The sequence below is a fragment of the Zea mays genome, chromosome 2 (assembly GCF_902167145.1).
Source record: "Zea mays cultivar B73 chromosome 2, Zm-B73-REFERENCE-NAM-5.0, whole genome shotgun sequence".
In the NCBI taxonomy this organism is placed as follows: domain Eukaryota; kingdom Viridiplantae; phylum Streptophyta; class Magnoliopsida; order Poales; family Poaceae; genus Zea; species Zea mays.
In genome coordinates, this window is record NC_050097.1 from 34,995,758 (window position 1) to 35,015,547 (window position 19,790).

General features: G+C 46.1%; 1 protein-coding gene and 1 pseudogene across 2 annotated transcripts; both read right to left on the minus strand.

Moving 5' to 3' along the window:
• Window positions 1–13,970: 13,970 nt before the first annotated feature.
• Window positions 13,971–15,971, minus strand: LOC100273371 (uncharacterized). The gene is made up of 3 exons (NM_001147810.1): window positions 15,865–15,971; window positions 14,700–15,206; window positions 13,971–14,607 (listed from the first exon to the last, which is right to left on the minus strand). The coding sequence occupies exons 1-3, from the start codon at window positions 15,938–15,940 to the stop codon at window positions 14,063–14,065; spliced, it is 1,128 nt and encodes a 375-aa protein (NP_001141282.1). The 5' UTR covers window positions 15,941–15,971; the 3' UTR covers window positions 13,971–14,062.
• A 441-nt stretch (window positions 15,972–16,412) lies between these two features.
• LOC103646277 (DUF642 superfamily pseudogene) lies at window positions 16,413–19,414 on the minus strand (annotated as a pseudogene). Its single transcript, NR_163498.1, has 2 exons — window positions 18,779–19,414; window positions 16,413–17,600 (listed from the first exon to the last, which is right to left on the minus strand). The product of NR_163498.1 is annotated as a DUF642 superfamily pseudogene (transcript).
• Between the last annotated feature and the right edge of the window lie 376 nt (window positions 19,415–19,790).

Here is a 19,790-nt window from a genome sequence, read left to right on the forward strand (position 1 = left end):
TCACTGTCCGGTGCGCCTTCTGGCGTTTGCTCTGACTCAGCGCGCGCAGTCGCGCACTGTTCACTGTTCCTGTAGCAGTTGCAGACGATCGTTGGCGCTGTGTAGCCGTTACTCCGCTGGCACACCGGATAGTCCGGTGCTACACCGGACAGTCCGGTGAATTATAGCGGAGTGGCTCCCAGAATTCCCGAAGCTGAGCAGTTTGGAGTTGGGTTCCCTGGTGCACCGGACACTGTCCGGTGGCACACCGGACAGTCCGGTGCGCCAGACCAGGGCTGCCTTCGGGTTGTCTTTTGCTCTTTTTATTTGAACCCTTTCTTGGACCTTTTTTTATTGTTTGTGTTGAACCTTTGGCACCTGTAAAACTTATAATCTAGAGCAAACTAGTTAGTTCAATTATTTGTGTTGGGCAATTCAACCACCAAAATTCATATAGGAAAAGGTTTGACCCTATTTCCCTTTCAATCTCCCCCTTTTTGGTGATTGATGCCAACACAAACCAAAGCAAATATAAAAGTGCAGAATTGAACTAGTTTGCATAATGTAAGTGCAAAGGTTACTTGGAATTAAACTAATATTCATTTCATAAGATATGCATGGATAGTTTTCTTCTTATTTAATATTTTGGACCACGCTTGCACCACTTGTTTTGTTTTGCAAATGTTTTAGAAATTCTTTTCAAAGTCTTTTGCAAATAGTCAAAGGTATATGAATAAGATTTTGAGAAGCATTTCAAGATATGAAATTTTCTCCCCCTGTTTCAAATGCTTTTCCTTTGACTAAACAAAACTCCCCCTCAATGAAATTCTCCTCTTAGTGTTCAAGAGGGTTTTAGATATTAATTTTGAAAGGGGTTATACCAATTTGAAAATTTTATCAAAAATAAGATATCAATTGAAAAATCTTCTCTTAACACAAATTTGAAAGACTACATTTTTGAAATTGGTGGTGGTGCGGTCCTTTTGCTTTGGGCTAATATTTTCTCCCCCTTTGGCATGAATCGCCAAAAACAGATACTTGTGGGTGAAATATAAGCCCTTTCAAACTTTTTCTCCCTTTGGCAAATAATATAGGAGTGAAGATTATACCAAATTAGAGAGTGTTGTGGAGCGATGGCGAAGGATGAATAATTCGATGGAGTGGAGTGGAAGCCTTGTCTTCGCCGAAGAACTCCATTTCCCTTTCAATCTATGACTTAGCTTATAATACACTTGAAAACATATTAGTCATCCAAAGCAATTGCGCGCAACAGTGGCCTGCGGCAATATACTTGGCTTCGGCGGTAGAAAGAGCTACAGAATTTTGTTTCTTTGAAGCCCAAGACACCAGGGATCTTCCCAAGAACTGGCAAGTCCCTGATGTGCTCTTTCTATCAATCTTACACCCTGCCCAATCAGCATCTGAATAACCAATTAAATCAAAAGTGGATCCCCTGGGGTACCAAAGGCCAAACTTAGGAGTATAAACTAAATATCTCAAGATTCGTTTCACGGCCCTAAGGTGAACTTCCTTAGGATCGGCTTGGAATCTTGCACACATGCATACGGAAAGCATAATATCCGGTCGTGAAGCACATAAATAGAGTAAAGAACCTATCATCGACCGGTATACCTTTTGATCGACGGATTTACCTCCCATGTCGAGGTCGAGATGCCCATTGGTTCCCATGGGTGTCTTGATGGGCTTGGCATCCTTCATCCCAAACTTGGTAAGAATATCTTGAATGTACTTCGTTTGGCTAATGAAAGTGCCCTCTTGGAGTTGCTTGACTTGGAATCCTAAGAAATACTTCAACTCACCAATCATTGACATCTCGAATTTTTGTACCATGATCCTACTAAACTCTTCACATGTAGATTTGTTAGTAGACCCAAATATAATATCATCAACATAAATTTGGCATACAAACAAATCATTGGCAATTGTTTTAGTAAAGAGAGTGGGATCGGCTTTTCAGACTTTGAAGCCATTAGTGATAAGAAAATCTCTTAGGCATTCATACCATGCTCTTGGGGCTTGCTTGAGCCCATAAAGCGCCTTAGAGAGTTTATAGACATGGTTAGGATACTCACTATCTTCAAAGCCGGGGGGTTGCTCAACATAGAACTCTTCCTTGATTGGTCCATTGAGGAAGGCACTCTTCACGTCCATTTGATAAAGCTTGAAGCCATGGTAAGTAGCATAGGCAAGTAAAATGCGAATTGACTCAAGCCTAGCTACGGGTGCATAGGTTTCACCAAAGTCCAAACCTTCGACTTGTGAATATCCCTTGGCCACAAGTCGGGCTTTGTTCCTTGTCACCACACCATGCTCATCTTGCTTGTTGCGGAAGACCCACTTGGTTCCTACAACATTTTGGTTAGGACGTGGAACTAAATGCCATACCTCATTCCTCGTGAAGTTGTTGAGCTCCTCTTGCATCGCCAGCACCCAATCCAAATCTTGAAGTGCTTCCTCTACCCTGTGTGGCTCAATAGAGGAAACAAAAGAGTAATGTTCACAAAAATGAGCAACACGAGATCGAGTGGTTACCCCCTTATGAATATCGCCGAGGATGGTGTTCACGGGGTGATCTCGTTGTATTGCTTGGTGGACTCTTGGGTGTGGCGGCCTTGGATCTTGTTCATCCTCCTTGCCTTGATCATTTGCATCTCCCCCTTGATCATTGTCGTCTTCTTGAGGTGGCTCATCTTCTTGATCTTCTCCTTCATCATCTTGAGCCTCATCCTCGTCTTGAGTTGGTGGAGATGCTTGCATGGAGGAAGATGGTTGATCTTGTGCATGTGGAGGCTCTTCGGATTCCTTAGGACACACATCCCCAATGGACATGTTCCTTAGCGCGATGCACGGAGCCTCTTCATCATCTAATTCATCAAGATCAACTTGCTCTACTTGAGAGCCGTTAGTCTTATCAAACACAATGTCACAAGAAACTTCAACTAGTCCAGTGGACTTGTTAAAGACTCTATATGCCCTTGTGTTTGAATCATAACCAAGTAAAAAGCCTTCTACAGCCTTAGGAGCAAATTTAGATTTTCTACCTCTTTTAACAAGAATAAAGCATTTGCTACCAAAGACTCTAAAATATGAAACATTTGGCATTTTACCGGTGAGGAGTTCATAAGATGTCTTCTTGAGGATTTGGTGTAGATATAACCGGTTGATGGCGTAGCAGGCGGTGTTGACCGCCTCGGCCCAAAACCGATCCAAAGTCTTGTACTCATCAAGCATGGTCCTTGCCATATCCAATAGAGTTCTATTCTTTCTCTCCACTACACCATTTTGTTGTGGCGTGTAGGGAGAAGAGAACTCATGCTTGATGCCCTCCTCCTCAAGAAAGCCTTCAATTTGAGAATTCTTGAACTCCGTTCCATTGTCACTTCTTATCTTCTTGATCCTTAAGCCGAACTCATTTTGAGCCCGTCTCAAGAATCCTTTCAAAGTCTCTTGGGTTTGAGATTTTTCCTGCAAAAAGAATACCCAAGTGAAGCGAGAATAATCATCCACAATAACTAGACAGTACTTACTCCCGCCGATGCTTATGTAAGCTATCGGGCCGAATAAATCCATGTGGAGGAGCTCCAGTGGCCTGTCAGTTGTCATGATGTTCTTGTGTGGATGATAAACACCAATTTGCTTCCCTGCTTGGCATGCGCTGCAAATCCTGTCTTTCTCAAAATGAACATTGGTTAGTCCCAAAATGTGCTCTCCCTTTAGAAGCTTGTGAAGATTCTTCATTCCAACATGGGCTAGTCGGCGGTGCCAGAGCCAACCCATGTTAGTCTTAGCAATTAAGCAAGTATCGAGTTCAGCTCTATTGAAATCAACTAAGTATAGCTGGCCCTCTAATACTCCCTTAAAAGCTATTGAATCATCACTTCTTCTAAAGACAGTAACACCTGTATCCGTAAAAAGACAGTTGTAACCCATTTTGCATAATTGAGAAACAGAAAGCAAGTTGTATTCTAAAGAATCTACAAGAAAAACATTGGAAATGGAATGGTCAGGTGATATAGCAATTTTACCCAATCCTTTGACCAAACCTTGATTTCCATCCCCGAATGTGATAGCTCTTTGGGGATCTTGGTTTTTCTCATAGGAGGAGAACATCCTTTTCTCCCCAGTCATGTGGTTTGTGCACCCGCTATCAATGATCCAACTTGAGCCCCCGGATGCATAAACCTACAAAACAAATTTAGGCCTTGTTCTTAGGTACCCAAACAGTCTTGGGTCCTTTGACATTAGAAACAAGCACCTTGGGTACCCAAACACAAGTCTTTGATCCCTTGTGTTTGGCCCCAACATATTTGGCAACTACCTTGCCTGATTTGTTAGTTAGCACATAAGAAGCATCAAAAGTTTTAAATGAAACATTATAATCATTTGATGTAATAGGAGTTTTCTTCTTAGGCATTTTAACATGTGTAGAACACCTAGAGCTAAAAGCCTCATTCTTGTAAATAAACGCATGATGAGTCTTCTTTGCATGAATTCTCCTAATCTTATCCTCAGGATAACCAGCAGGATATAAAATATAACCCTCGTTATCCTGAGGCATGGGAGTTTTGCCCTTAACAAAATTAGACAATCTTTTAGGAGGGGCATTAAGCTTGACATTGTCTCCCTGTTGGAAGCCAATGTCATCCTTGATGCCAGGGCGTCTCCCACTATAAAGCATGCTACGAGCAAATTTAAATTTCTCATTTTATAGTTCATGCTCGGCAATCTTAGCATCTAATTTAGCTATATGATCATTTTGTTGTTTAATCATAGCAAGGTGATCATGAATAGCATCAATGTTAACATCTCTACATCTAGTACAAATAGAGACATGATCTACGCTAGATGTAGAGAGTTTGCAATCATTTAATTCAACAATCTTAGCATGTAAAATAGCATTCTCATCTCTAAGATTGGAAATAGAAGCATTGCAAACATCTAAGTTTTTAGCCTTAGCAATTAATTTTTCATTCTCATTTTTAAGGCTAGCAAGAGAGGCATTAAATTTTGCAATCTTAGCAATTGAACTAGCATTATCATTTCAAAGATTAGCAATTGAATCATCACAAATATTTGACTTCTCAACCTTAGCAATCAAATTAGCATTCTCAATTCTAAGGTTGGAAATAGTGTCATGGCAAGTACTTAGCTCACTAGTTAATTTTTCATTTTTCTCTACCTCCTGAGCATAAGCATTTTTAGTCTTAACATGCTTTTTATTTTCCTTAATAAGGAAGTCCTCTTGGCTATCCAAGAGTTCATCCTTCTCATGAATAACACTAACCAATCCATTCAATTTCTCTTTTTGTTGCATGTTAAGATTGGCAAAAAGAGTAAGCAAGTTATCCTCATCATCACTAGAATTTTCCTCATCACTAGAGGTTGCATACTTAGTGGAGGATCTTGATTTTACCTTCTTCTTGCCATCATTTGCCATGAGGCACTTGTAGCCGACGTTGGGGAAGAGAAGTCCCTTGTTGACGGCGACGTTGGCGACGTCCTCGTCGGAGGAGGAGTCGGTGGAGCTCTCGTCGGAGTCCCACTCCCGGCAAATATGGGCATCGCCGCCCTTCTTCTTGTAATATCTCTTCTTCTCCTTCTTCTTCCCCCTCTTGTCGTAATGTCGTTATCCCTGTCACTATCACTAGACAAAGGACATTTAGCGATAAAATGACCGGGCTCACCACATTTGTAGCAAACCTTCTTGGAGCGGGACTTGTAGTCTTTCCCCCTCCTTTGATTGAGGATTTGGCGGAAGCTCTTGATGATGAGTGCCATCTCCTCATTGTCGAGCTTGGAGGCGTCGATGGGGACCCTACTTGGTGTAAAGTCTTCTTTCTTCTCCTCCGTTGCCTTGAATGCAACGGGTTGCACATCGGGTGTGGAGGAGGCTCCTTGCTCGATGATTTTCTTGGAGCCTTTGATCATCAATTCAAAGCTCACAAATTTTCCTATTACTTCCTCGGGAGACATTAGTTTATATCTTGGATCACCACGAATTAATTGAACTTGAGTAGGGTTAAGAAATACGAGTGATCTTAGAATAACCTTGACCATCTCATGGTCATCCCATTTGGTGCTCCCGAGGTTGCGCACTTGGTTCACCAATGTCTTGAGCCGGTTGTACACTGCTTGTGGCTCCTCCCCTTGGTGAAGCAAGAAGCGACCGAGCTCCCCCTCGATCGTTTCCCTCTTGGTGATCTTGGTCACCTCGTCTCCTTCATGCGCGGTTTTGAGCACGTCCCAAATCTCTTTGGCGCTCTTCAACCCTTGCACCTTATTATACTCCTCTCGACTTAGAGAGGCGAGGAGTATAGTGGTGGCTTGGGAGTTGAAGTGCCGGATTTGGGAAACTTCGTCTGAGTCATAGTCTTCATCCCCCAGCGATGGTACCTGTACTCCAATCTCAACAACATCCCAAATACTAGTGTGGAGTGAGGTTAGATAGTGCCTCATTTTGTCACTCCACATATTATAATCTTCACCATCAAACATGGGTGGTTTGCCTAATGGGACAGAAAGTAAAGGAGTAGGTTTGGAAATGCAAGGATAGCGTAGGGGAATCTTACTAAACTTCTTGCGCTCATGGCGCTTAGAAGTGACGGACGGCGTGTCAGAGCCGGAGGTGGATGGCGATGAAGAGTCAGTCTCGTAGTAGACCACTTTCTTCATCTTCTTTTTCTTCTCGCCGCTCCGATGTGACTTGTCGTGTGAAGGGGATCCCTTCACCTTGTTGCCGGACTCCCCAGATGGAGCCTTCCCATAGCTTGTGGCGGGCTTCTCGCCGGTCACCATCTCCTTCTTGGCGTGATCTCCCGACATCACTTCGAGCGGTTAGTCTCTAATGAAGTATCGTGGCTTTGATACCAATTGAAAGTCGCCTAGAGGGGGGTGAATAGGCGGAATCTAAAAATTATAAACTTAAGCACAACTACAAGCCGGGGTTAGTGTTAGAATTATAAACGAGTTCGAAAGAGAGGGCGAAAACAAATCACAAGCAAATAAGACGGATGACATGGTGATTTGTTTTACCGAGGTTCGGTTATTGCAAACCTACTCCCCGTTGAGGTGGTCACAAAGACCAGGTCTCTTTCAACCCTTTCCCTCTCTCAAACGGTCACCTAGACCGAGTGAACTTCTCTTCTCAATCAATCGGGTCACCAAGTCCCCACAAGGACCACCACACAATTGGTGTCTCTTGCCTTGATTACAATTGAGTTGGAAACAAGAAAGAAGGAAGAAGAAAAGCAATCCAAGCGCAAGAACTCAAATGAACACAATTGTCACTCTCTGTAGTCACTAATTGATTGGAATGAACTTTGGACTTGGGAGAGGATTTGATCTCTTGTTTGTGTCTTGGAATGAAGTCTAGAGTTCTTGTATGAGGTTTGATGGCTGAAAACTTGGATGCATTGAAGTGTGGTGGTTGGGGGGTATTTATAGCCCCAACCACCAAGTTGACCGTTGGTGAAGGCTTCTGTCGGCGCACCGGACAGTCCGGTGCGCCAGCCACATCACTAGGCCGTTGGGTTTCGACCGTTGGAGCTCCTGACAACTAGGCCACCGGACAGTCTGGTGGTGCACCGGACAACCACTGTTCACTGTCCGGTGTGCCTTCTGGCGCCTGCTCTGACTCTGCGCACGCAGTCGCGCACTGTTCACTGTTCCTGTAGTAGTTGCAGACGACCGTTGGCGCTGTGTAGCCGTTACTCCGCTGGCACACCGGACAGTCCGGTGCTACACCGGACAGTCCGGTGAATTATAGCGGAGTGGCTCCTAGAATTCCCGAAGCTGAGTAGTTTGGAGTTGGGTTCCCTGGTGCATCGAACACTGTCCGATGGTGCACCGGACACTGTCCGATGGTGCACCGGACACTGTCCGGTGGCACACCGTACAGTCCGATGCGCCAGACGAGGGCTGCCTTTGGGTTGTCTTTTGCTCTTTTTGTTTGAACCCTTTCTTGGACCTTTTTTATTGGTTTGTGTTGAACCTTTGGCACCTGTAAAACTTATAATCTAGAGCAAACTAGTTAGTTCAATTATTTGTGTTGGGCAATTCAACCACCAAAATTCATATAGGAAAAGGTTTGACCCTATTTCCCTTTCAGGGTGCCAAGGCACAAATAAGCTGAGAAGTACATCTTCATCAGCTCTGATATGGAAGAAGAGATCTATTGTTTACGAAGCAATGATGTTTTTACGAAGCTTGGATGTTTTTTACGAAGTATGGATATCCTCACAAAGCATAAACATTCTTCTTTACGAAGCATGAAAAGAAGGAAAGGTGTTTTTTCGCCGAAGGCTAAAAAACGGTATGTATATAAAGTTTCATGCATCGCAAAGAACTGAATTAAAAACAACTTACGTATTAGATTCAAAAATATACACGTTAAATATTACAGACTTAGTTCAACAAATGTTACATTCATAAGCTAAAAATGTTTTTACAATAACTATTATTCTTCCTTCAGAATTTTCTCTGCAGCTTTGTTAAGCAATTTGTTAACAACTTCGTCAACAATAGCTTCGACCATATTGATAATTTCTATTGCTTTCTTTGTTTCTGGGTCGGCCAGTGGGTCGAACAGCTCCATTGGAGGAGGTAATTTAGCTGCGGTAGAAAACATCAATTAGTTCGAGGCCACGAAAACAAACAACGAAGCTAAAAGCCATTAAACGATACCTATCCGTCTCTCGAGTTCTGCAGCTTTTTCAGCTTTTTTCACTGCTTCTCGAGAGTCATGAATATCTTTTTCGCTCTTCTTCATTATTTCATGGGCCATTTCTCGGCTGCCATTTTCCCAAATATCAGTGAAAAATTTGCCGCACAATAAACTTGCTTCGGCCGAAGGATCCTTTGTGTCATCCGCAGAGAAGGCAGCTTCGGCCTGAGCCAATGTTTTAACATGATTGCAACTCGCCTTCTCCAAGATAGCTGAAACTCCTCTCGCACCAGAGAACGCACAGACATCCCCACGATCACTTAGAATTTCCTCAAAAGCTTCGGCTTCTCCGCTGATCCACTCAATAACACCCTCGGGGTCGCCTCGTATGAAGTTGTCTTCGTTTGAATAGGCGCCCACATTGGCGAAGCTAGTCTTCATCTTTTTCACGCACCCCACAGATTTTTCAAAACAACTTTCCTTGGACGCGCGAAGCTCTGCAACTGTCTTTTCTAAATAATTTTTCCAATATTCGCTGGCATCTCGATTAGCTTAAGCAACAACGCATTTTTCTTTGGCCTCAGTTAATTATCTCCGAATGTCTTCAATTTCACTCTTTTGGGCCTCAGCTTGAGCTTTGGAACTAGCTTCGTCTTCTTTTATTTTGTTTACCAATGAAATTAATATTTTATCCTTTTCAAGGCCTTCGTTTCTTAGTTCAATCACTTCTGAACGAAGGTTGTTCAAAGCCATTGTACACCCTTCATCTTCGATGTTTTTCTGCGCTCTGAGGGCATTGCTAAGGATCAAGCCCTTCAAGAGGAGTACAGAATTAAGTATAAACAAATGAAGTAATTCGTTTTCAAATACAAAAATGATTTTCATACCTTTATGCTATTATATGCTAAACTGTCAGCCAATTCATCCTTTGACAATACTGAGAGTCCATCTTCTAGCTTCAGAAATCCGAAGCTTCTTCCTATCTCCTGGCTGACGGATATCTCTTTGTTATCCGGGAGACAGTACAAAAAATCTTCTTCCCCGCTGCCATTAAACACTAATGCCCCTTTGGGTATTTCAGTTTTTGGGCATAATGTTGAGCTTCTCGTTCTTCTTCCTTAGAAAGTACCTTTCCCGAAGCATGACGGATAATGTAATCAATGCTATCTTTCAAAGCTTCGGGAGCAGGAGTGGCAACCTTTTCAGGCGAAATTTGCTCTGTGGTTTTTTCTTCTATTGTTTTTTCTTCAATTTCCGCAGGATTTATTTCAGTGGACTCTGAAGGCCCAGCTTTGGCACCAGCTTGAATTACTGCAATTTTAATTTTGGCCTGCTCTGTTTCAACTTCAGTTTGCGCCTTCGAGGCTTCGGCAATTTTCTTTGAAGGAGTCGAGTTCAAAGTCTTTACTGTTTCTAGCACATCTAGTACATTAGCCATCCTTCTTCTCTTGGGAGTTGCCGCAAAACGTTTTTGTGCCTTCGGCACTGTTACTTCTGCCGACGGGCTTAAAATTTCTAACATTTTTTATTCGTCAATTTTTGGCTCTTCGGCCTTATCTTTATCAGTATTCTACTCAGCTAGCTCAGCTGAGGGTACCTTCAGCATTATGGCTGGTCCTTCAGCCTTCTGCGTAGGAAGAATGGGCTCTTTTTGTTCAGCAGCTGAAGAAGTCTCTCCGCTAAACTCAGGTATCACGACCGGCTCAATATAACATGGCCGGTGGGTAAGGACTTTCAACTTTTTGCTCTTCGGCGCAGGCTCATCTGGAGTGGCCGAAGTAGCAGTTTTGGCCGAAGCAGTAGTTTTCCTTTTCTTTCCCCGTCCTCACAGCGGGTAGCAGTAGTCGGGATAAACAAAACCAATGGCATCAAAAACTCTGTTCAATCTCCTTTTTCCTCGGCCCCTGAAGGATGTGGATAATGCATTATCTTCTGCTTTGGAATATGGCCCAAGCAGTTCATCACTTGTAGCTTCGATACATTTCAGCCAGTCGTCATTTGGTTCATCAAATTTATCTCCATATCTGAATGTATATTTCAGTCGAACCAGGTCACCTTCGCTAGACTCGGTGACAGTCTCCTTCGGCATTTCCCAGTTCTCTACAAGCGGCCATACTCTGAAGGCTATATGCTCTTGGATTAGATCTCTTGTACCAATGAAGAAGCATACAGTACCAAAGGTCTTCTGGCATGCTTTGGCGGCTTCATCGATTTCAACCTTTGGCTTTCGAAGGCCGAAGCGGGACCATATGGGACGCATAATAACCACCTTAACATCCTCCCTCGCTACCAAGTCATTCTTCACATAAAACCATTCCTCCATCCAATTTCCCGGCCATCTTTTCTGAAATGTTGGCACCGGATAGCTTGAGTTGGGTCGGGCGATAAATTCGTAGCAGCTAAAGTTGTTGTGATACTATTCTTTTCCCGTGGCCTTCGTTTCATACATAAGTTCGTGCATGCTGCAGAAGCATTTTGCGCTTGGGTCTATACCTTGGCTCCTTGCTGCCCAGACGAAGACTCCCATCCTCAGTATGGCTTCGAGGGTCAGTTGGTGAAGGAAAATTTGGAAGGTTTTCAACACTTCAACTACAAACCTGCTCAGCGGGAACCGAAGCCCAGCTTTAAAGAAGCTTCAGAAAATCACAACTTCATTCTCCTCAGGAGCAGGAGTGTTATTGTCTTCACTAGCCCTCACAATAGATATATCTCGAAAGTACCTCCCCCTCATGCTCTCAAGGTGACTTTGCTTGATGGTCGACTTTCCGAAAATTGTATGGCTTGGCCTCCACGGTCGATCTTCGGAATCTTCACCCCCACTTTCTGCATCGTAGTTGTCACTGTCACCAGTATCTTCAGACAGGCCCTCCAATATCTCTTTTGTAATCTTCTCTGTATTTGATTTTGCCATTGATTCTAAAAACCCAGCTATATAAGGATTTGCAGCCTTCTTCTGTTCAAAGAGCTTCTCCTCTTCGGTTAGCTTCGTCTCAGCAACAACCTTCTTGTCTTGAGACATCTTTTCTTCGGAGATGACGAAAACGTGTCATTCAAACCGAAGCTTAGAAAGTTTGAGAAACTAGCAAGCGTTGGTGAGCAAGAGCTATAAAATTGAGAAAACAAAGCAAATGGCACAAGCAGCGTATCAAATGTGGTTGGTGTAAGTTCTTATTTATACGCTCGGCATGCCCCGAATTGGAGGGTCCTGTCTGTCATTGACGGTTGTTATTCTAGTAAAGGGAAGGTGTTTTTTCGGACCTTCGGCTTAAGGCCTTCGTCCATGTTGCAGTCTGAATTCGTTATCTTAAACAAATTAATATTGCGAGGGGCTACTGTTGGGGGCCTTTGTCCTCCGAAGGTCCTCAAAAACGTAATTTAACAATGTCTTTCAAGCATGGTTTATAGACAGGTACCTTCGGATTCAGGATTAAAGGCATATACGATGAGAAGGGCATGGTCGTGACGAAGGTTGTCGTTGCTTCGAAGCTATGCACAAGGGAGCTTTGGCTCAATCACGGGAAAAGGAACCGACTTAAAGGGGAAAAGGCTATCCAGTCCTCATAGATTTTTCCATAAGCCACTAGTAAATGTAAAGGGCATGACTGTAATTTCTCACAGGCTGTGTCCTGTGCCTATAAATAGGTGAACAGTACCCACGTACTGTTCACGCTGACCTGTATTTGCTCGTGTGTCACTCTTGTACTTTTACCTTCTGTCAAGCCGAAGGTACTTTTGTAATTCTGTATCATTTCTATTTATCCATGATAATAAAGTGGGAAAGAGTTGATAATGTTATATAATTGTTCATGTAATCTCTTATATTTCATATGTTTCTCCTTTTATTAACATATGCTGCGATAATGAAGGTATGTCCTTCATGACCTTTGTCTGAAGATCATTATATCCTAAGGGAAATAATGTTTCAAAGGACGAAGGGCAATAACATTTAATATTTCTGTGTTGCCTTGTTCTTAACTCATAGCATTTGATAACAAGTCCCCAACATCAGCTACTATTGATGAGGATGGGGTGAGATGATGTGTGTCTTTTTTGTAGGGGTTTCCCCTTGGCCTTATATACACAACCAGAGAGTTATCCCTTTACATGTTGTGATCACTATCCTCTTCATTTATCTCCTTCTTTGTCGTAGCTTGCAGTCCTATATATCTGGAGTCTTGATCACCTTCTCGCCTGAGTTATCGCCGAAAACTTAGCTCCTCAGACGCTTACAACTGCACCATCCGAGATACTAGTGCTTCAGTAACGCCTAACTCGAAAGTTGGTCTTTGTCTTCTTGGATCAGGCATTCAAGCTCACCTAACCCGGTTATAACCTGTTGGCCCATCCCGTGGGACGATCTAGTGGGAGGCCATTAGGCGGCCCGTGATATGTTTTAGTGTTCATGAAGACCCAAGGATATCTACCCCCATAGACTTTGACGAATGTTCCGTGGTGATTGAGAAGATCAACATCTCAAGATAAGACATTAGAAAACTCATTACAAACATAAGAAGATCATACAAAAGTCCAATGCACAAGATAAAAAACTGAATGAAAAAACATGAAGAAACAAAGAAACAACTATAGAGTAGTACCAGACGTTTGCACCAGATAAAGCTCTAGACAAATATTATGCTTGTTTTGAAGAAAGGGCTAAAGATCATAGTACACCATACATGCATGTATGCATCGAATACCACATCAGATGCCAAATCGGACAGGGCAGTGACAGAGGCCTGCAACGTGTATGTGGAGGTTTACAACGTACTAGAAATGCTCGGTTGTATACCGGACTCCACAACGGACATCATACTCAAAGAGGTCACAGATACAAATGAGTTGTTTTACTTGCAATGAACATGTCCGGTGTAGCACAGGTGGTCACATCGGACACCTCAAACTCAACAGTCAGCAATAGCCAGTAGACGTGTATGCACCGAGTATGTATAGTGTCTGAATCATACATGTCCGACGAGTACACGTTTCTAACAAGTATTTTGAATATGAGGGCTATAAATACGACCGCAGCTAGCCATTTAAGATGTGCCGGAGAAGGAAAATAATACGAGAGAGTCTGAGACTCCATTCTATAGCTCTAAACACTCAAGTGCTTAGAGAATCACTCGGTGGTTAATATAATTATTTTGCAAAATACTTAGATTAGTTAGACTGTTGTTATAGTTGTTGTTATAGTGCTTGCTCTAGACTAGTTTCTAGTTGTTAGAAGCGAGATTAGTCACCTTGAATCCCTTTGGTGCTTACTTGCACTATTGAACAGCTAGTGATGAAAGTAAAAAACAAAAAAAAAGAACAATGAAAAGTTCTGTGGTTCGGGGCTTGTTAGTTTCTCGGGTCAAAGCTGGTACATGGTTGTACTGACACTGCACGCGGGGAAACGGACTACATGAACAACCGGCGGGCAGCGTGTTTGTGCACGGCGACTAGGGAGACATCGTCGACGACCGGCCCGCAGAGCGTCCCGTCGGGCTTCATGTAGTGGCCCATGCTCTGGAAGACGACGCGGGTGAGGTTCGCCACCGCGGCGAACTCCAGCTCGTTGCGCACGAACCCGCCCGTGCCGCGGGACTCGTACGAGACCGGCAGCCTGCCCCGCGCCGCGTACGCGTCCACGCGCAGGGCGCCCGCGCACCCGTCGGCCGCGTCCCCGGCGGAGAAGGACAGCGTGTAGGACCGCCCGGGTGTCGTCCGCACCTCCTGCACCAGCGCGGCCTCCGTGCCGGCCACCAGCTCCACGGCGCGCGAGCCGCGCGGCACGGCGAAGTGCGCCGCGTCGAGGTACTTGACGGCCTTGGTGTCGGACATGACCGTCCACCCCGGCAGCGGGGACACGTCGTCCTCGTCCATCGGCGGCACCAGCACGCCCCACGGGGTGTCCGGGAACACGTACGGGCCCTCCTCGAAGTCTCCGTTTTTCAGCATATTGTCTGCACGCACGAGAGATCAGACAGACAGCAAGTTTGTTAGTTAGTTGAAACAATCCTCGAAATCTGCCCCTTTTTTAACCGCAAAATGGTACCCTTGGCGGTGCGACTGGGAGGGTGGAGTGCCTTGATGGCAACGGAGTCGATGACGGGGCCGCACGCCGGGTCCTCCTCGACGCCGGGGTTGTGGATGACGAGCCACGCGGCGGAGTGCCTGGCCCTGAAGGCGTAGGAGTAGGAGTCCCACCCGCTGCTGGTGTACACGGTCTGGATGGGGAGGACGCCGGACTCCGGGGCGACCGACACGTTCAGCTGCTCGGCCTGGGCGCAGGTGCGCGACGCGCTGAAGGTGACGGAGTAGGACGTGCCCCGGGTCATCCCTGTAAGCCGCTGCCGGATGCTCGCGTCGTTGCCCAGCCGCACGGCCCGTGCGCCCTCGGGCACCGCCACGACCATGCCGTTGTCCTGCTGCTGCCCGGACACGATGTACTCCACGAACCCTGAGATCTCCCAGCAGGGTATGGATTTGCGGCCAATCACCCAGGTCCCGTTCATCTGGTACTTGTCTGGACCTTGCTCGAAGTTGCCGTTTGGTAGTAGCCCTGTGGACACCCGGATTGTTGTTGTACCGTTGTTAGTCTAAAGTGATCCAAGTCCAAACATGTGCATATTTTGGGGATTTGAAGCTGCGTCATGCGCGCGCACCACTTTCCTACACAAACCCACATCACACTCTATCTCAATAGCGTGATCGATACAGTATCTTATATTATTCCATTCTCATGAGTCAACGCTCTCTTCGCACGAAACCGAACATTTTGGGACTATAGCTATGAATCAAATAATACCGTTTTTTTGTTTAAATAAGGTACCGTAATAGGTAATACTCCAGTTCTGACAGTGTACTATGTAGTTTCATTTATCCCAATTTAGTCAACGCCTGAACATTGGCAGACAGCAAACTTCTTTTCAAAAAAGGAACAGGGTGCTAATGTTTTTTGTCTATAAATTTGGTTACGCTTCAAATACTCTATGGGACGGAGATCAGAGTAGGAAGTGCAAACAGTGAGACAAAGCGACAACAAATGTATGCCAATGTGTTTGAACTTTGAAGCAGAGGCTAATAATACATGCATGGCGACAAGAGTTGAATACATAGACGTAATGCTAGCCCATCGATTCTCACCAATGGCAATGTGCATGTTACGCAAAGAACACGTAAGCATGGGAGTAGCAGCAGCTTGCGGAATCGAATCTCACCGTCAGGATTGGCCGAAGCCACGCCGACGAGCAAGAACAGCAGCACGCCGCGACGTGAGCTCGCGCGCCCCTCCATGCCGGCCGGGCTCCTCCGCCTTGTCGTCGACGGAACAGTACGTGTGGCGAGTCACCAGGCCGTCGCGCTGCTCCACTTATAGCGTCTCTGTCTGGATGGCACTACGAGTCGCGGAGCACGAGGAGCCGAGCCGCACGCGGACGCGCTCGGCCTGCCCCTGGCCCTTCTTGGCAGCTTCAGATCTCGGCAAGAAGGTCTTTGCGCGACGAGGCGCCATCGTCAGTGGAAGATTCGGGGTTTCCAGTCCGGTTGTATTCAGCCCGGTTGTATGTCGGGCAGCACGCGGGAAAGCGTCGGCGTTGGCCGGTGGGCACTGGGCTGGGCCTAACCACTAGCGGTTTATTATGTCACCTAGGCCCAATTAGGTATGTCCAGGTAATCCTTTTCCGCATTAGTGTCACAGCATTACAATCAGGGTGCTTAGTTCTGAATGAAAAATAGAGTGAAAAAAATCTGCCCAGCCTTAGTGGAGCTCAAGCAAATTCTCAAGTCTGACTGAACACGACAACGCTTCAATAGTACAGTACTATCAAAGAAGCAGCCGGCGAGCAGCATGGCTGCGCAAGCCGACGAGCGAGACATCGTCGAGGACGGGGCCACAGAGCGTCCCGTCGCTCTTCATGGTGAAGGCCATACTGACGAACGCCACCCGCGTCAGGTTTCGCGACCGCCGTGAAGTCGAGCACGCCGCGCCTGTGCCCGCCCTTGCCCCGCGACGCGTGCGGCACCGTCACGCTGCCGCGCGCCGCGTAGGCCCGCACGGACAGCGAGCCCACGCATCCGTCCCCGGCGGAGAACTCGAGCCTGTACGGACGTCCGGCCACGGTGGCGACGTCCTGCGCCAACGCGGCCTCCGTGCCGGACAGCAGCTCCACGGCGTGCGCGCCGCGTGGCACGGCGTGGTGCGCCGCGTCCAGGTACTTGACGGACTTGGTCGCCGACAGGACCATCCACGGAGGCAGCGGCGAGTAGTCGTCCTCGTCCACCGGCGGCACAGCACCAGCACCCCCCCACGGCACGCCGGGGAACATGTACGGGCCCTCCTCGAAGTCCCCGTTCTGGAGCATGTTGTCTGCAGAGTGCAGGGACATATATTCATTGCATTTTTTTTTGAGCATTTTCGTTTCTTTCGAACAACACGAACAGCTGAACGTGGCGCCAGGATTTTTTTTGAAAGGAGATTTTAGTCAGCTTTTAAGAAAAGCAATAACAAAGGTAGCTACATAGAGCACACCCCACAACGTTGAACTGGGAATACCAGTTAATCAGAGAAGCTCCACACTGACGCCCCATGACCACCAAGAAAAAAAAACACAGCCCCTCTACTAAACTAAAGACTGAGTCACCAAAGCTCCACATTGATAGCATCAACCTGACAAAGTTCAAATATCATCAACTAGAAAGCTTCACTCGATTAAACAACCTAACAAAGCTAGAAACCAGCCCAGCACAAACAAAAAAGAACCCTCATATGACATCCATATCAGTAGCACCAACTCCACGCCTGGGACAAAAAGAAGGGACATCTTCCACTTCAGATCACTCCAATGTCACTGCAATTTTCCTCAACCGAATGATGTTCCCGTAACCACTTCTTCACTGAGTCCAGTATATCTTCCAACATCGCCTGATCCTTTGTCTTGAGTAGCACGCTCCAGCTCTGCAAGAAAGACATGATCTCATATATGATCGCTGTCGTATTGTTAGGGAATTTTTCCATAATCATCATCTTATTTATGTTACACCAAAGGGACCAAACCAGCCCGGCAACAATAAAGAGATGGAAAGAACAAGCAGCATGGGAGGATCCCACTCCCCAATTGCTAAACAGACTAGCTACAGACCTGGGGACACGGTCCCAACCAGCAATATTTTTCATTCTTCCCCAAACATATTTCGGAAGGACACAATGAATAAAGATGTGATCATCTGTCTCTTTGTCCCCACACAGAGAACACATCGTTCTACCCTTCCACCCTTTTTTCTAGCACTGCGGCCGCTTGGATTTTCCTATTGTAAATTTGCCAAAGAAAAACCTTGATCTTCAAAGGCACCTTGCAATTCCAATTTTTTTTGTAAACGGAGGTTTTGACACCACCATCGGACCTAAACCTGTAAAGAGATTTCGTAGTGAATCTGCGAGAGTTGTCTAGATCCCAAAACACTAAGTCTCTCCCTTGAGAGGTATTATGCTCCCTAAGCTCAGTATGAAGTTCTTCCCATAAGCAACAATCAGAATCATTAAGGGGCCTCACCAGATCTATGTTCCACTCTCCTCTCTCACAGCATTTAAAAACAGGCACATCCTTGTCCCTGCATATATAAAAAAATCTAGGATACTTGATTTTAATAGGCACCTTTCCCATCCAAACGTCTTTCCAAAACAGGGTCCCTTCCCTATTTTTATCTTGTTCGTCGCACCCCATTGAAACAGATGCTTAACCTGATGAAGGCCTTGCCAAAATTGAGAAACTCCCTTGTTCTTAGAGAGAAAGAAATTATTCCTGAGCATGTATTTAGCTTGCAGCAGCTTGTACCTTAACTCATCTGATCCTTGGCATAATTTCTATATCCATTTCACAATCAAGCATTCGTTCATCATGAGAGTGTTTGTGATCTCGAGACCGCCTTGGTCTTTTGGTCTGGTTAAACTATCCCATTTCGCCATGTTGTATTTTTTTGAGTCTTCGGCCCCTTGCCAAAAGAAGTTAGCTCTGATCGAGCTCATTTTCTTGTGAATCCTATTAGGTAGGAGGTAGAACCCCATAGTATAGATTGGTAGACTACTTAAACAAGAGTTAGTCAGAATGAGTCTTTTCCCATAAGACATGTGTTTACCTTTTCATGGGTCCAACCTTTTTTCCATCTTTCCAACAATATGATCAAAGATGGTTCAGACGAGAGACGACCATCCGAAATAGGAATGCCTAGTTATTTCGTCGGCCAAGTTCCAAGACAACAATATGGCGCCAGGGTCTTTTACTTTTGGTGGGCACAGGAGGCGGCCGGAGAGCCTTGATGGCGAACGAGTCGAGGAGCGGGCCGCAGGCCGGGTCTTCAGAGACGCCGGGGTTGTGGACGATGAGCGTCACGGCGCCGTGCCTAGCCTCGAACGCCCAGGAGTAGGAGTCCCAGCCGCTGCTCGCGTACACCGTCTGGATGGGGAGCACGTCGGAGTCGGGGGCGACCGTCACGTTGAGCGGCCTGGGCGCAGGTGCGCGCGGCGCTGAAGGCGACGGAGTAGCGCGCGCCCCGCGACACGGCCAGCCGCTGCCGGATGGAGGCCTCGTTCCCCAGCCGCACGGCGTAGGCTCCCTCCGGCACCGGGAGGATGAATGGATGATGTCCCCCTGCCTCTGGCCTGACCCGATGTACTCCACGAACCCGGAGACTTCCCAGCGAGGGATCGCGTAGAGCCCCAGTACCTGCGTGCCGTTGAGCTGCGATCTCGCCGGCGCGTCCTCGAAGTTGCCGTTCGGCAGCTGCCCTGTTGAGGAGCAGAGCAGGCAGGACAGTAGTAGCGTTGTTCAGAACTCATTCGTGTGGAGAAATTTGTCATCATGCAAATCCTCATGCGGCTTCGACGATTTGGAGGCGTAGGCGAGAGATTTGCTGTTATGGAAAAATTGGAGATAACTCACACTCCAAAATGGATATGACCACGCCATTACAAGGTAACGTCTATGATTAAAACCATTGATACTCATGTCGTCTACATCGGTTACCTTTCTCCTAGCAGCCGCCGTTCTTTTCTCCTATTCTCTTCCTGCGCAACCCTAGCCGCCACACCCTAGGCGCCTCACCCAAATCGCAGAGATGGATCGAACTGCTCCGGTCGTCGCTGTTGCAG

Excerpts from the sequence above, each read along its gene's own strand:
- LOC100273371 (NM_001147810.1), bottom strand. The coding sequence starts at position 15,940 with ATGGAGGGGCGCGCGAGCTCACGTCGCGGCGTGCTGCTGTTCTTGCTC. Across the intron at positions 15,207-15,864 it reads GGCTTCGGCCAATCCTGACG|GGCTACTACCAAACGGCAAC; the intron begins GTGAGATTCGAT and ends GGGTGTCCACAG. Across the intron at positions 14,608-14,699 it reads TCCCAGTCGCACCGCCAAGG|ACAATATGCTGAAAAACGGA; the intron begins GTACCATTTTGC and ends TCGTGCGTGCAG.